Genomic DNA, 16,697 nt, shown 5'->3' on the forward strand with positions numbered 1-16,697 from the left:
AATGAATGGATAAATGAAATAACCAAGACAAGAAGGCAAACCCAAAGGGAACCTAAACTAGTTGGCAATCAAACAAAAGATAAAGGATTGATGAGTCTAATTATGCTACCCATGGACGAGTTCTTAACTGAATTCGGTTTCTCTCTCGAGATAACCGAATTTCTAAACCTAATAACCTAAAGTTGGAATCTCTTCCTAACGATTGATTCTTAAATTAGCATTAAGCCTTAATCTGCCTCTATTAAGCTTTCTTAATTCTTAACCCGACTAGTTAATTATCCTTATCTCTAAGTGATTATTAACCAGTTCTTGCTATTCAAAATTCAAATTGCCAAATGGACTTCTCAATCATATAAAACAATCTAAACACCATAATTCACAACGTCTCATGAATAATGCATTATCTTATTAATACTGAAAGCAAGAAGAATACAAAACTAACTCAAACAATCCAACAATATAATATTAAGCCAACATAGTAAAGAAATCCCAATGGATTTAATCAATCTAGCTAAACATGTTCATGTTTAAAACAACTAGGACATCAATTACAATGGAAGAATAATGAAAATGAAACATGTACACCCTTTTCTCTCGAATTGGATGAATAGCTCCAAATCTGGATCTACACTATGATTAATCTCCCCAATTGCCTCTTGGATTGCTTCACTATTGTTTTGCACTCAGAACCTTGTGATTCCGAGGTTCTTCCTCTCTGCAACTCTCTCCCGCACTCAGCACTATGCAAAAATCGAACCAACCGCCAGGGCTCTCTCTAACTTCTTGCTTTTCTAACCATAAAAAATTCAGTTTCCTTATATATTTGTTTTAGCACGGCCGTGGTCAAGGCTGTGCTGGTTAGCACGGCCGGAGTCCAGGCCGTGCTGAACATTCGGATCTCACAGATTCGGGTTTCCTCATGGTCGTGCCCCTGCCAGTGCTGAGCCACCGTGGGCCATGCTGGAGGCCGTGGTGGCTACAGAAACCATGCCCAAAGTGCCAATTTCAAGGATCAAAAGCTCATGGTTGGTCACGGCTAGAGTCCAAGTCGTGGTGATCAGCATGGCCTTGACCTAGGTTGTGCTCAATGTATGCACTGTGTGCTCTTGTCCGATCTTGATGAATTCCCATCCATTTTCGCATGTATTGATCTATAATTGTTCAAATATTGATGATGGTCCTATAAATTCTCTTGAAATGCAAAAGAACACAAAACACGGGTGATCTTGGAGTAAAAGCACAATAATTGCTAAGAAAATACGCAATAATATGCAAGCAAATATGTGTAAAACTATGCATATCAAGTAGCCAGGGACTCTGCCTAGCACTACAGAGTCCAACCCGATGGAGCATGTGAATGCAATCATGTTCCGGTAAGGTAAGTATGTTCTTGGTCCTTCTTCTATTTCTAACAATAATGTTGATGCGCAAGTAGATTCAAGCAGGGAAGTTGAAGATACCAAGGCAAAGAAACTAGAGAAGGAAGAGGTAAAGGAGATTCCACTGAGGGAATATTAACCCAAGATTCCGTACCCTGTTAGATTGAAGCAGGCGCAAGTCGAGCAGCAGTTTGGTAAATTCCTAGATATATTTAAACAACTGCATATAAACTTACCTTTTGTTGAAGCTATTTTGGAGATGCCTATGTATGCGAAGTTCTTAAAGGAGATTCTTAGCAACAGAAGGAAGTTTGAGGACTTGGCGTGTGTGACACCAAACGAGGAATGTTCGGCAATTTTTCAGAACAAGTTATCAGAAAAGCAACATGATCTAGGGAGTTTTACTATTTCTTGTGTTATAGGTAACTTATCTGTTAATGATGCTTTAACTAATTTAGGGGCTAGCATTAATATAATGTCATACAGTCTGTTTGCAAAGTTGGGGCTAAGAGAGACCAAACCCACTAGGATGAGTATACAGTTAGCTGATAGATCTGTTAAGTATCCTAGGGGTACTGTAGAGAATGTGCTAGTAAAAGTAAACAAATTTATATTTCCTGTTGATTTTATGATCTTGGATATGGACAGTGAGAGTAGTGTACCCTTAATTCTAGGTAGACCTTTTCTTGTAACATCTAGGGCAATGATAGATGTTTGTGATGGAAAGTTAAAACTTAGGGTAGGGGATGAGACTGTCACCTTTGACTTGCATAATTCCATAAGCTAGTCTTTAGATCATAATAATGTTGTGTATGTTATTAATGTATTTGACGATGCTATTGAGATACAGTTGCATGACGTATTAGTTGAAGACTCTTATAAGTCACTTTGCCAAGGGGAAATGAGCATGAGCTGTCAAATGAGGAAGTGTTTGAGCAGCTTGAGTTTTTGTTAGTAGACGAGCCAAGCAACAATACTGATGAGTTTGCTGTGATTGACATGATAGGTGTGCAGAAGTTGAGGCTCTCACTTGAGGAACCATCGGTTCTTGATTTGAAAGAGCTTTCACGGTGTCTTGACTATGCGCATATGGATGAGGATAACGGGCTGCCTGTCATTTCAATAGCAGACTTGACACTCGAGGTGAGGGAAATGACATTGCCCTCTCTAAGGAAGTACCAAAAAGCAGTTGCTTGGAGGATTACTGACATTCTAAGGATTGATAAATTAGTAGTTCGATCACAGCACATGTAAACCCGCACATGCAGGGAGTTGTCACCGAGTCCAGCTAAATGACTCGAGAAAACAAAAAAAAGAAGCGCTTTTAGGAGGCACCCCAACTTTTATTTTATGTTTTTTTTATACCTAGATCTTTAGTTTTGGAACATTTTCATAGTTTTAGTTTTCATATTTTATTAAATCTTTGTTTTCAATTTCTGTTATTTCTGTATTTTTCAATTTCAGCTCCTGCCGAGGACCTACCGAATTTCCACTCCACCAGCCTCGGCGGATGATTAGGGCAGTCCCCCTAGATCTTCTTTTTATTTTTTTTAATTTTTTACATTGATTTAATTTATTTTTCATACATGTCATGTACCTAGATATTATTGATTTTGCTTTCTGTATTTGTACATCCCATGCGGGGTACCTACTTTGTTTTACACTGAGAATAGTGTGTTCTTCAAGTATGGGGTGGGTATGGGTAAACCTATGTTCTCTTCTATTTCCTATGACTTTTGGATGTGTTTGAAATTGCTATTACTAGTGTTGTATATTGTTAGGATGTTAGGACCTATGTTCTTCATGTCGCTTAAGCTTAGTTTATCCTTTTGTAATTAATGGTTTAATTCACATACTTGTAATTGATTATCCCTCTCGATTTTTATTCTTGGAAAGCAATTTCACTTTGTTCAATATGTCACTTTGGCCGGATTAAACTGGTAATGCTTGAGTTCTTTGCAAACTTCTAGCCTTTATCTTTGAACTTTGATTATATCAATTTCTTATACCATTTATGTGATGATTTAATTGATAAGTTTGAGAACCAATTGCAAATTTTAGCCACTTCAAACATGAGTTTTTGAACCAAAATTTGAGCATCCATTGCAATTATGCTCATGATTTTTCTTGTTTAAGTGTGTGCTGTACTAAATTTTGTTTATAGAACTTGCTCTATAATGCTTGTTGAGGTTACATGAATTTTTGTTTGAGTGTGTGCTGAACTTAATTTTGTTTCTAGAACTTGCACTGTAATGCCTATTGAGGTTACATGAATTTTTGAATACCATTAAATGATTTGGGCAACTTAGGATTCACCACATTTAGCCAAAAGCTTACCCTTTATTTCCATTAATCAGCCAGTTTTGAGCCTTAACATTTTCTTCATGATTTACACTTATACACTACATTTATACCATTCTCTACATTTGTCTCTTCTTTCACCCTATCCCGCTGGATAATTATGTGATATGCCTTTTCTTTTATGGAATTATAGTGCCTAATTTTATTATAAATTCACTTAGTCTTTTTTAATCATTCTTTGATGCTCCCTTCAATCCGAATTGTATAATCATTCTCTTTGTTTGTTTCATTAACCATGCAGCCCCTGTGTAAGCTGTTGTGGCATTTGAAAAAAAAAAATTAATTAAGTGTTTATTATGTTTCTTTCTTAGTCATTTCTCTTTTGGATTTAATTCTTTGAGCATCATTTACTTCAAATAAGGCCCAGTGAGTACTTTTGTTGATTTGGCATTCAGTTCCTTGAGCATTCATTCTAAATAATTACATGATTTTCCATTATACTTTACACTTCTATCCAAATGTTCTTACCTTTACCTTAGCCACATTACAACCTTTGTAAAGATCCTTTGATTTTGGTATTCATTTTTTCACAGTAGCGAAAGATGGAATTTATGAGCAAGCTTATGGTAAACAGGTTTTGTGCAGCTGCATTGAGGGAATCTTTTTATTTTACCTATAAACACTTTGAGTGATTTGAGAGATCCCTGTGAGGCAATGGTTCCTAGTCTTTAATGTTGAGTTGTTATATAAGTTGTACTTTGAGACGGTATTATCACAGTTCTTCTTTGAAGGTGTATGATTTGTTTAGCTACTTGAGTTTCATTCTTGATATGTTGAATAAGGTTAAGTTGTGAACCTTAGCATGGATTTTGAGGGGTGATTATCGCTTGTATGTGTATTGAGTTATTGATTGCTTGAAGAAAAGCAAAGCTTAAGTATGGAGTAATTTGATATGTATTGTTTTACATATGTTTCTATGCCTATTTACTTGCGTTTTTGTGCATATTTATCTTATTTTATGCCAGAATCACTTGTGTTTTGGTTCTTTTCATGTTTCAGGTGATCATTGATGAACATTATCAGTGTTTGAGGGTGATACGTGCGAAAACGAACTGGAATTTATCAAAATTGACAAAGGCTCGCATTTCAAGGTGAGCACGGCCTAGGTCAAAGCAGTGCTAATCAGCAAGGCCTGGACTCTGTCCGTGCTGAACCATTGGCCTTTGATCTTCAAATTTGGATTTTTGGCAAGGCTTTTTAGGCCACCACGGCCTCCAGCATGGCCCGTGGTGGCTCAACACCGGCGAGGGCACGGTTAGGGAGCGGGGGGTTAATTCTGGACTCGGAGGCTCAGCACGGGCTTGACCATGGCCGTGCTGAATTAATTATATAGACTTTTTCGCTTTTGAGGAGTTTCGCATTCCTGAACTGGGAACTCATGTACGCATGCGAGCCATCTCTTTCCAGACTTCGACGCTTGACTTTAGGAGAACATTTCATGCATTGAAGGACAGATTTCAATGGTTCAAGCGTCACATTGAAGATTAAGAGTGGATTTTGAGGCATTCAAGAGTAATTCGAGGTTCATTATTCAGACTTGGAGATTAAAGACTGTTCATCTGATTTGAAGAAGAGGAGTGTACATGTTTCCAATTTTCTCTTTTGTATCTGTTCTTTATTTTGTGTTATTCATTAGCATTAGTAGCTAGAGTTGCTGAACCCATTGGGATTCCTTTGTTTGTTGAATTGTACTTCATGTTTATGAGATTTTGATTATCAATTCTTGTATTCTTCTTGCTTTCACTATTAGTAAGATATCGTATTATTCATGAGACGTTGTGAATTGTGTTCTTTAGATTGCTTTCTGTAATTGAGAAATTTATTATGTAATTGGAATTTTGAATAGCAAGAACTGGTTAATAATCACTTAGAGATAAGGGTAATTAACTAGCCGGTTTAAGAATTAACAACTCTTAATAGTAGTGGATTAATCTTAAGGCTAACCTAAAATCAACCATTAGGAAGAGATTCCGTCGTTTAGGTTCTTAGGCTTAGGAATTCGGTGTTCCCGAGAGGGAACTTGAATTCAATTTAGAATCTGCTCATGGGTAATCATAATTGGTAATCAATCTAATATCTACTTTTGTTAAAATCCAACTAGCTTAGGTCCCGCTTAGGTTTGCTTTCTTTCCTTGATTGTTTCATGAAACCTTTGCAGATTGCTTGGCATTTAGTTAATCATTTAGCTTGCACCTAGTCATAGATTAGTAACTTCTTTACTATTAGTTTAAGGTTAGATAACATAAGAGGCTGGAGTAGTTCTAGGCTCACCCTTTCCCGAGAATACAACTTTGATACTTGCCATTAGTGCTAGTCTGCATCGATAGGTTCACTGTCTTGATTGTAGCTGCATTATTAGATCATCAATGTGCTTCGGTTCGTACTTCTCCCACAACCAAATTTGCAAAAAGAAAAAAAGGAAGAAAAAGGAAGCTAAGTTGAAAACCCGAAAAGGTGGCTTAGGCAAAAATAAGATATGCTAAGTTGAAAACCTGAAAAAGGCAGCTTAGGCAAAAATTAAGGCAAAAGAGAAAAGGTAAAAAAAAAAGAGATTTAGCTATGTAACTGTAAAAGAACGAGGCTGCCACCAAACCATTGATGAGTTTTGTACATATCTAACCCAATGACGATTTCAGGCAAGATTACTAGAATTGGATCTACTCCATTCTCCACCTGGTGAATAATGCCAGCAATTCTGATATCTCCCTTTCCTTAAGGAGAAATCAACAGAAATTAGGCATAAAGGCAAAAGATCAACATCTGGATCTAAGAAGGCATGCCCTTCTCTTTCTTTTCACAGCAAAAGATCAATGAACTAAGGGTAATATACTCCTAACAGCATGGGAAAGTACCTCAGCTAGAGGCATGTCGAATAACTCCACTAGTTTGCTAGGAAAAGGCTCATTGAGTTTTAGTAGGGCAACAGGATGTGTAGAATCCATAGGAACGCCAAGAATAGTATAAAATTCTTCAATCATGGGGCATAACACTTATCCATTGAATCTAAAGACATGGACCCTTGCACACCAAAAATTGACAACGGAATGGAGAAATCCATAATCAAGTTTAGTGTGTTGCATGGCCTTGAAAGATGAAAGATGGAATTTCCCAAGTTTAATCTAATCATCACTAGTTAGGGTTTTGAGAAGGGTTTGTCAGCTTTTAGCGCTTTTTTGAGATATATTTTTTGGCTTTTAATGTGTGAAAATTGTATATGAGGAAGTGATGAGGCTTAGGGATATATATAGGCCTCAAATCAATGTTCAATTTGGACTTTACAACTACAGAGCTGATCAACACTATGTACAACCGATCGGCTGTAGGCAGAGTTGAATAAGCTAAGCATATAGTCAATTAGCTATATGGCCTTTCGATGTGATTTTTGGCGAATTTCGACAGTTTTTCGATGCTCAATTAGTTTTCATCGCATATAAACTCATGAGGACATAATAACAAAGGAAAATGAGTAAAATAGACATGATTTAGAAAGACAAAATCATGATTTTATATCTTTAAAAAGTCAAGAGTTTACAAGAGTTTTAAATTCTACAAGCAAAGAGAAAGTGCAAGCAAGATCAGAAGCCAAGATTCTTTCTCAAACCCACATCTCATCATCCGAGTCAGTGTCCATCCTCTAGGTTTGCAAGGCCGGTAGCTGAAATGTCAACGTGTTAATCCGATATTGTTGAGCTTTGATTTGACGCTACCGATCATCCACTTGCCTTGCAAGCTCTCATGGTCCTTCTGATGAAAACCCAAAAGAAGATTAATTAGTGCATTTCATACATGCACATATACTACATATTGCATAAATTATTTTCTTACCCACTAGTCCTTGCCGAGGATAAAGAATTGCCTCCTTGTAGCACTGACCGGCTGATGTACGTGCTCGAATTAATCCCTTTAAACCTATATGTGCATAAATATATCATTAGCTTTTCAATAAAAGAATATCTAAAAACACAAAAGAGAAAAGTAACTTACATGAGTGCAAGTACTCATAGTGAACTCTGAAGGAAGGCATTGCTCCATGGCAAGATGGTGCTCCATCACATCGTATGGGCTTCAATACGAGACCATCAGATCAAGAGGGAATGAAACACTCCCTGTAACCACATCAAATGTTAGTTTGGGAGGTGCCTCAGATGCAGCACCACCATAAGAGCCTGTGAAGTGGGAAGGCCAAGAACGTCGGGCAGACTGCCCCTTAGTAGGCTCACGAGCAGTAGGAGCATGGTGGATGAACTACAAATAAATGATTAGGAAAATGGGACATAAAAGAAGGCGAATTCCAAGTAAATCTAGAAAATACCTGAGCTATGACGTTATCACCTAAAGGCACGGTCCCTAATAACTGAAGGATGAACGAAGTATAGTCCGTCCACCGGGATCAGATGATGAAATCCTCGGGCTCGTCATACCCCTTCAAACACTTGCTAACTTCTCCCCGGTAAGGTTTGTCATCCAAAACATAGAAAGATGAGAGGATAAGAGAACTTGATGCTTGTTGGGGCTTCACTCCCAACCGTAGATCCTCTCTCCTAAATATCACACTCGATAGGCGGGTCCGGTTAGCAGAATCCTCCTTTGCTCGAGGTCAGCCTCAGATAACATGTAGGGCTCCCACTGGTTGCGCTCTTCTAGCCAATCTTGTCGAATCTGCAAGCCAGAAAAGGTAAATAATGATATAAATGAAGCATGAATATGACTAATGAATCGTATTTACCCTATCCCAGGTCAAGCTGTTGATTCACATGCGGTGCACGTTAACTTGAGCCCACTCCAAGGTGACAGTCCTCATCAAGCCCTATCGACTCAAGCGAGCGAAAGCCCCCGAAGTGTAGATGGGCTGTGAGCCCACCAAAAGGCCAATATCAATGGCCCAAGCCTGTAGAACAATAATGAGCATTCACTGTATTTATAAAATAAAGTAAGGAGAAGAAGTTGGTGCATAACTTACTTAGATCGCATGTCAGAAACTGCAGATCCTCTTGCTGCCTCGAATTATGTGGCCGACGGTTTCGGGCGTGCACCCAAGTGTCTTTAGCAACCATGGCATTGTAAAGCTTTTCAACCTAATTAGGAACACGCTAAATAGTTATTGAGACTCGTGCGGAGATGGGAGTCGCCACCCGAGTAATCATTGGGACACTTTTACTAATGAGTGGCGTTTCTCAAATTCCATAGGGAAGCTTATGCCATAAAATACAGAGATAGATCCGGAAGCTAACTTTTTTATTTGTGTATATTAGTCTTTAATTTATTATTTAAGAAATTATTCCCTATAAATGCAAGCAATTTATACATAGGCATACCAAATAACACACATAATTTACCTAAGTCTAGCCTATTTTATTCAAGCCCACCCCATATTAGAGTTATTAATATAGTTTACTAGTTAATTATGTATGTAGCCCACCTAGTCTAGCCCAATTATATATTATATTTTTTTTATTTTCAACCTTCAGACCTAATGGACTACTTATTATGGTAAGGCCTGTTCATTGTGATCCTAATTCTAATTAAGCACAAGCCTAACTAAAACATGCCAAGGCCCACTAAGTTTACTTCAATTTTAGGTTTTAGGCCTAGTTAATGTTAATTAGCCTACTAGATTACAATATTCATGTTGGATCTAGTTTTAACCCTAAGTCCATGTGGCCCATTTTAATTAGTTAGTCACATAAACACATATTTGATAATCATACAGTAAGCAAAAGAAAAAAAATAACAGAAAAAAATAAACCTAATTATTACAATTCGGCCTACAACTAAATTGTGAAGGAAAAAGACCTAAAATCTAATACAGTACATTAGAAATACATCAAAATTAATCAAAAGCCAAAAATTTGGGATTTAAGAATGCATAATCGGCTCTAAGCACAGAGCCGATTAGCTCAACGCAGAGCCAATGGGCTCTGCATTGAGCCGATCAGCTCTAGGGTTCTAAGTAGGTTTTCCATTTATTAGTCAGTGTATTTTGCATCCCTAGAGCTGAATTTCACATGCACAAAGAGTAAAATTAATCAGATATGAAAGAAAATAAAATGAAAAATAAAAATAAAAATAACAGAAATCAATTGAACAATCAAAACCCTAAGAAACTAAAAAGTACAGTAATAAAAAAGATAGCAAATCAATCATGCAATCGTATTAAATATATTTAACTAATTAATCTCAATAGAAATATAAATCTAATCATTAATCTTATTGCATGTATCTAATTGGGTTCAAAACCCTAATTGGCAAAATTATCAAATTCAAAATCCTAGAGTTCTTATTATCATATTCAAAATCCAATTAATATGCAGATTCATAAAAAACCATAATCTAATCGTACTAATTATAAATAATAACAATAAACCTAATCATGTTTCTAAAAATAAATAATAAAAAAGAAAATAAAAAAGAAATCGATTTTAAGATGATGATGGATACATGATAAGTGCTAAAGGCACTTAATTTTGAGCTTTATTTTATGTTAATTTTACCTTCAATTGAATTTGATTTTGTTTATTCAAGCTTGATTTTCAGTTCTTTTAGGCACTTTGAGGATAATACATGTCAATGACTCAAATGGAATTGAAAAGCATGACAATCGGGCAAAAGAAACGCATATTTATCCAAAGTTCAGTCTAACACGGGAAGCCACATAGCCGTGTGGCCTTCCCGTGTGAGTTGGAAAAAATGGCATATTGCATGAAGGGTCCACATGGCCATGCGCTCCCCATGTGGAAGAAATAGGCGAATTTTAACATTACACAAACTTGATCACATTAGTGTCAGTGCAGTTTTTGTGATCTTTATAGGTTCATAATTGAAAAGTGTCCTTCATCAACTTTGTACATGACTTCCTAAGCTATAATTCTTATGAATAGCTCAGCTCCATATTAGGTTGCTAAGGATGAGAAAACTTGGATCGAATTCAAATATTGTGTAGTCCATTTCTATTTGGGTTAGTCTCAATGTCTAGGCCTTATCTAGAGCTATAAAGGTTTGAATGAGTTAATTCAATCCTAAGATGAACTACTCTTCAAGATCTACAACTTTAATAAAGAATGTAAGCCTAATACAATTTTTACAATGCCCTAAAATATCCCGCAAAGTAAAAGAATGGAAAGACACACATATTCAAGCTACGAAAAGCTAAGGACGTCACACGCCTGTGTGGAACGTAAAAGAACACTATTTAGAGGAACTTTTAGGTTGTTTAAGAGAGTTCAGCGATATTTTCATTTCTAGAGAGAGAAATACTGAAAAGCTTCATTTTTCTTTCATTTAGGGTTTTGATTGGTTATTTCTCAAGGAAGAACATTATTTACTTCATTATTTCCCAAGATTAAAGATTGAAGATTGAAGAGTTTCATTTCTACTCTTCCATGAATAGTTTGAGATCTTCTTTTCATAATCTTTATTTCTTTATTGTAATATTCAGGACCTAATTTTCTTGTTATTTGGATTTTGATGAACCCTAATTTGTTTTGTATAAACTGATTCAAAATTAATGTAACTAATATTTTCTATGAGTTGTTTTGTTCCTCTGATTTCTTAATTATCTATTTCAATTGATAAGCCGATGTATTGATTAGAATTTGTTTTCATAAACTTATAGAGATAATTTTTTATGAGTTGATCATATCTTAGGGATTAACGATTGATTAGGATACTAAAGATAGATCTACAAGATCCTTTGGTTTAAAAGTTTCTTAATCTTATTGCATGACCTAAGTGGTTTGAGAAGAGGTTCCTCTCCCTCCTCTTAGGCATTAGGAGTTTAATCACTTGATAGGCTAAATCGTGTTAGCTATAATCTAAGGCAGTGTACCTATCGATGCAGTCTAGTACTAATGGCGAGTATCAAGGTCGTATTCCTCAGGAAAGTGAAAGCCTAGAGTTACTCTATTCTTTGTTATATTAACCTAAAATGAGTGATGAATAATTTCTAAACTAACTAATAGCTACAAGCTAAATTCTAAGGGAGATGCAGGAGTAATTGATAACTAAAATAATTAAGGCAAGAGAGCAAACCCAAAGGGAACCTAAACTAGTTGGCAATCAAACAAAAGATAAAGGATTGTTGAATCTAATTATGCTACCCGTGGACGAATTCTTAACCGAATTCGATTTCTCTCTCGAGATAACTAAATTCCTAAACCTAATAACCTAATGTTGGAATCTCTTCCTAACGATTGATTCTTAAATTAGCATTAAGCTTTAATCCGTCTCTATTAAGCTATGTTAATTCTTAATCCGGCTAGTTAATTATCCTTATCTCTAAGCGATTATTAACCAGTTCTTGCTATTCAAAATTCCAATTACCAAATGGACTTCTCAATCACACAAAGCAATCTAACCACACAATTCACAACGTCTCATGAATAATGATTATCTTATTAATACTTAAAGCAAGAAGAATACAAAACTAACCCAAACAATCCAATAATATAATATCAAGCCAACATAGTAAAGAAATCCCAATGGATTTAATCAATCTAGCTAATCATGTTCATTCTCAAAATACACAAGAATTCAATTACAACAATAAGCAAAGGTAGAGAAAACCCGATTACACCCTTGGATGAGAGTAAATAGCCCCAAATCCTTTTGCTCGAATTGAATCAATTCTTGTTCCTCTTGCTCAATTTGAAAATCAATCAACGAACCTCGCCCAATCTTCGATCCTTCAAGGGAATCCGATTGAAACCTTGATCCAAGTCTCCTTTTCCCTTGGTTTCAGCTCAGAAAACCCTTAGGGAGAGAAAAATTAGGGTTTGGGACGTTCTCCCCCGCTCTCTTTTCTTTTTTCCTCTCTTCTTTTCTTTAACTAATTCCCCATGTCGCTGCCAACACGACCGTGTTGGTGGCCGTGTTACCAACATGGGATGGTGTTGATGCCCGTGTTACTCTCTATGGCCGTGCTCCCTAAAACTTTGATGTTTGATGCACCAACACGGCCGTGTTGATTCCCGTGTTGGGAACACGGCCAGTGTTGAAACCAGCACGGCCATGTTCAGCTTCCTCTTGCTCGTACTTAGCTTGTTTCGGCAGCTTCGGCGTCCAATTATGCTCCAATTCTTCCCTTTATCATCCTTTGACTTCTTTTGGACCTAATGCACACAAACAGACACATAGGGTGAGTGTTGGGACCAATTCACATCCAAATGTTCATAAAATCAATCTTAAAAACCCCATTTAGATGTGTGTATTTTACGCACATCATCACTTGAGAAAGGTTTAAACCTAATTTGGTAGAATGCCAACTCAACTATTGATTAGAATTAATTGCTCTTTGTTTCATGAAATATTTAACTTATTAGGGGGATTCACTACCTAAATAGGCTTTCTCCTTGATAAGTTCACTAATTATTTTAATCTTTTTTTCAAGATTGTTTTACTTTTAAATATTATTACACTCAAACATTATTTTGATTGCTAAATATTATTATATGATTAAAGGTAGTACTCACAATTAGGTCCCCAGTGCAACGATACTCTTATTCATCATTGTATTACTTGATACGACCGATGCACTTTGCCGTGTGCTGATAGCCCTCATTAATGCATGTTTGGAGGAACCCTCAGGTTGTCACTATAATCGATAGTTCTGCGAGTCTCAGGTGAGGAGGAAGTAGTTGAGTTAAAGACTGGGTGGGATTCTAATGCTGGATCTGGTGTTGAGAAAACTTCTATCAATTTAAAAACAAGTTTCCAAAAACAGTTCTTTCTTCAGTCGCTTCTTTCTTAGTGACTTGAGTTCTCTCAGGAATGACAATAATTTTCTTTTCTTTGGCTTTTTCTCTCTGTCTGTACTATTTCTTTTCTCTTGTTGAGTCTTTCTTTCTTTTTTGTTACCAATTGCTAGCTAACCCTAACCCTAATCACCTCTTTCTATTTATAGAGGTAGGATTTCAAAGAAAACCCTAAGAGAAACAATAATCTCAGTTATTTTAAAAAATAATATTGATAAATATCCAAATTTAATTCTTTAAATTTAAATAATTATCAATAAAAACCTATGATTATCGTCAAAACCTCTTAGAATCTATATTTGGACATAAAATCATTGAGAAAAATAACGTCAAATTAGAAAAATCCAAATTGGCTTTATGTAGAGCCGATCAGCTCTACACAAGGAAAGTTTAAAAACCTTATTATTTGGTCTCCGAATTTGTGAAAATTGTCCTTTTGACCCTCAAATTTTATTTTTCTTGATAATTGAGTCCAAATTGATTTTAAAAAGGTAATTCCAATTGGTTAACCTTAACCTTAGCCTCGAATTCACCTGTCCTTCATCTCTCGAGACCAAAAAAGGTAGTAACTTTCATCACAAGATTTTCCGTATTTTCCTCAATAGTTAGATCCAAAAAAGGGGTGTTGATAGCCATTCCCGATTTTTCGTAATTTATGTGCATGCAATGCGTTAAAAATTGAGATAAATCATAGACATTAATAATATAACAAAAGGATATTGTGAGTTGTAGAAGCCATGCCTCATAAGCTTAAACTTCGATCGCTGATTCGATGCGGGGGCTATGCCCGCTTGGGTTGAGAACTTTGACTGTTTAAGTCAAGGACTTCGCCTATTTAGATTTAAAACTTCACCTGCTTAGATTGAGGACTTTACCTGTTGTTTGGGAACTATGCTTGTTGAATTGGGATCCACACGCATTAAACTGGGAGCTATGTCCATTGATTTGATGATTGTAGAGACTTCCCTTTGGCTATTTTCCATTCTAGAAAATAATTTGCCGCTTTAGGGCAATTTGGTAATTTTTCACTTCTAAGTACTTAGTTTAAAATTTCCCACCTCGGGGCACAGTCTGATTCATTTTGATGCTTTCTGGAAGTTGTACTTGTGTTTGGTCCATCTAGGGACTAAAATGTAATTTTAATTGGTCAAGGACCAAACTTGTAATTTTCTCAGAAAATTCTTTCTCGGGTGCCAATTGGGCTTGTACGTGTCTTCTGCAGACTTGTATCAACTTTTTAGATTAAAACATGATTTTGATAGGCCGAGGACCTAAATGACATTTTTTCCTTCCTAAATGTCCACTCTTTTTCTACTTTACCCATTTTCCTTACTTTTCTCTCAAAACCCTTTTTCACTTTTTCTTTGATTTCTCACTCAATTCTTGACAAATTTTGGAAAATCAGTCCCAAAATGAAAAGCTCATCTTTTAGATTTGCTGGACGCACCCCGATTGCACCGAATTGGGAGTTTTATGCTCTAATTTTTGCTACAATGCTCTTGGGCTTGTGAAGGGAGAGGAGGTTCCTCTTCTAGCAAAATTAAACATCCACCACACATTTTTAGTCGTTAGAGAGGTAGTTTCTTGGCTTAGACTTTATTTTCTGCAACTTAGAGACTTGATATACTCGTTATTTGTCTGAAATATGTGAAAATTTGCAAAAACTCAACAAGAGTTTGGCGCCCTAACCTGTAGAGTCGATCAACTGTATGAAAAGTCAATCGGTTGTGAACACAGCCGTTTGGCTCTTTGTAGAGCCAATTGGCTCTGCACAATGCAAATAGGTCATGCAGAGGCTGAACGAATATTTTTCGGGGCTTTTTGTAAAAAATAACAATAGATAGACATATACTTACCTCTTTGGGGTCTTTTGTATGCACATGATGTCTAAATACCTGCACAATTGACCTTCTATGGTGATGTAGTGTCGATCCAATTCGTCGTAAATTCTTATAGTGCTCGCAAGTGGTTCGATGAGCTTCCTAGCATAGTTCAGGCCAGGATTGGAGACACCGACTTCCATTGGTTCATGGCCACAATGATGCAATAAAGACAAGAATTACAAATGATCCTTTAAGCTTTCAAGGAGGTCCAATGACAAGATCCAAGTCCAAAAGTATGCAAGAAGCTTTGTTGGGCTTAATTAAAGACATTTGGAGTGTTCAAACACAACAAGGCTCAGTCCAAGATTTAGGATTGCAAAAAGGATCCAAAATCATCAATTTAGTGCAATAAGTTTGGGCTGAACTCATAGGTCCAATAAGATTCATTTGAAGCCTTTTTAATTTCATTTTTATTAGGTTTTTTCTTAAGTTATAGTGTGATTAGTTGTCATTTAGAGTTAAAAAAATGGATGCACATAATTAGTCATAATTTGGAGTTACAAAATGGATGCACATAATTAGTTGTCATTTGGGAGTTACAAAATGAGTGACATTAATGTAAAAACAACCACTTTTAATAAGTTTTAAGGGGAATTAAAGGGAAAAACGTGGGGAAGCTCAAAAGACATCCATTTAGGTTTCTTTGTCTTGTTTTGGCTATAAATATCAAAGCCAAATTCATTTGTAAATATAGAATTGATGAATGATAATATTTATTTGCTCTTTGAGAGTGTTTTTGTTTAAGTTCTTGCATGAACTTTGAACTTATCAAACTATTTTTTTAGTTTGTGGCGTTCTCTAACCAAAATCTTGTGTTTGATTCTTAACTTATCAAATCATACTTGGTTTGTGGCGTTTGGAGTTGAATTCAAGTGCTAGTTTCATTGTTGGAACTAGTTTTTCCTAACTTCACTTGAGGAGATCCTTGGGTTTTGGAATCATCTTGATTGGAGGGTGTTTTCTTGCATTCCATATGTATCATAACTCATTAGTTATTGGGGTGTGTGGTTGCTAAGATGATGATTTCCTATCATTTGGTATCAGAGCTTGCTTCAAGTTGAGGTTTGCTTATCTTTGTGTTTTGTGTGTTATTAAAGTTTCTCATCTTCTTTAGTTTTTTTGTGCCAAATTCTTCTTGTTTCAATATTTTTCTTCTAAGTACTCATTCTTTTCAAAGTTTACACCTTTGTGCGCATAAAGTAAAACTTCGTTGTCCCTTGCTAAAAAAAAATTATGTTGTTCATAATTTCTTGTCAGTTGTGTTATTATCATTAAAAAAAAAGAATCACAAGATCAAAAAAAAAAAAGAGAAAGTTTGGGCGGCA

General features: G+C 36.0%; 1 protein-coding gene across 1 annotated transcript; it reads left to right on the top strand.

Annotated features, from left to right (window-relative positions):
* The first annotated feature begins 1,638 nt into the window (after nucleotides 1-1,638).
* On the top strand, nucleotides 1,639-5,914 carry LOC125371401. The gene is made up of 4 exons (XM_048380387.1): nucleotides 1,639-2,105; nucleotides 2,276-2,522; nucleotides 4,740-4,831; nucleotides 5,899-5,914. Exons 1-4 carry the CDS (start codon nucleotides 1,639-1,641, stop codon nucleotides 5,912-5,914), a joined length of 822 nt encoding a protein of 273 aa, XP_048236344.1.
* The last annotated feature ends 10,783 nt before the right edge of the window (nucleotides 5,915-16,697 follow it).

The sequence above is a fragment of the Ricinus communis genome, chromosome 10 (assembly GCF_019578655.1).
Source record: "Ricinus communis isolate WT05 ecotype wild-type chromosome 10, ASM1957865v1, whole genome shotgun sequence".
Classification (NCBI taxonomy): Eukaryota; Viridiplantae; Streptophyta; class Magnoliopsida; order Malpighiales; family Euphorbiaceae; genus Ricinus; species Ricinus communis.

Bases quoted from the DNA above. Each gene is read 5' to 3' on its own strand.
- LOC125371401 (XM_048380387.1), top strand. From the start codon at position 1,639: ATGCCTATGTATGCGAAGTTCTTAAAGGAGATTCTTAGCAACAGAAGG. The intron at 2,106-2,275 runs GTTAAAACTTAG...CACTTTGCCAAG, and splicing joins ATAGATGTTTGTGATGGAAA to GGGAAATGAGCATGAGCTGT. The intron at 2,523-4,739 runs GTGAGGGAAATG...TTCATGTTTCAG, and splicing joins TAGCAGACTTGACACTCGAG to GTGATCATTGATGAACATTA.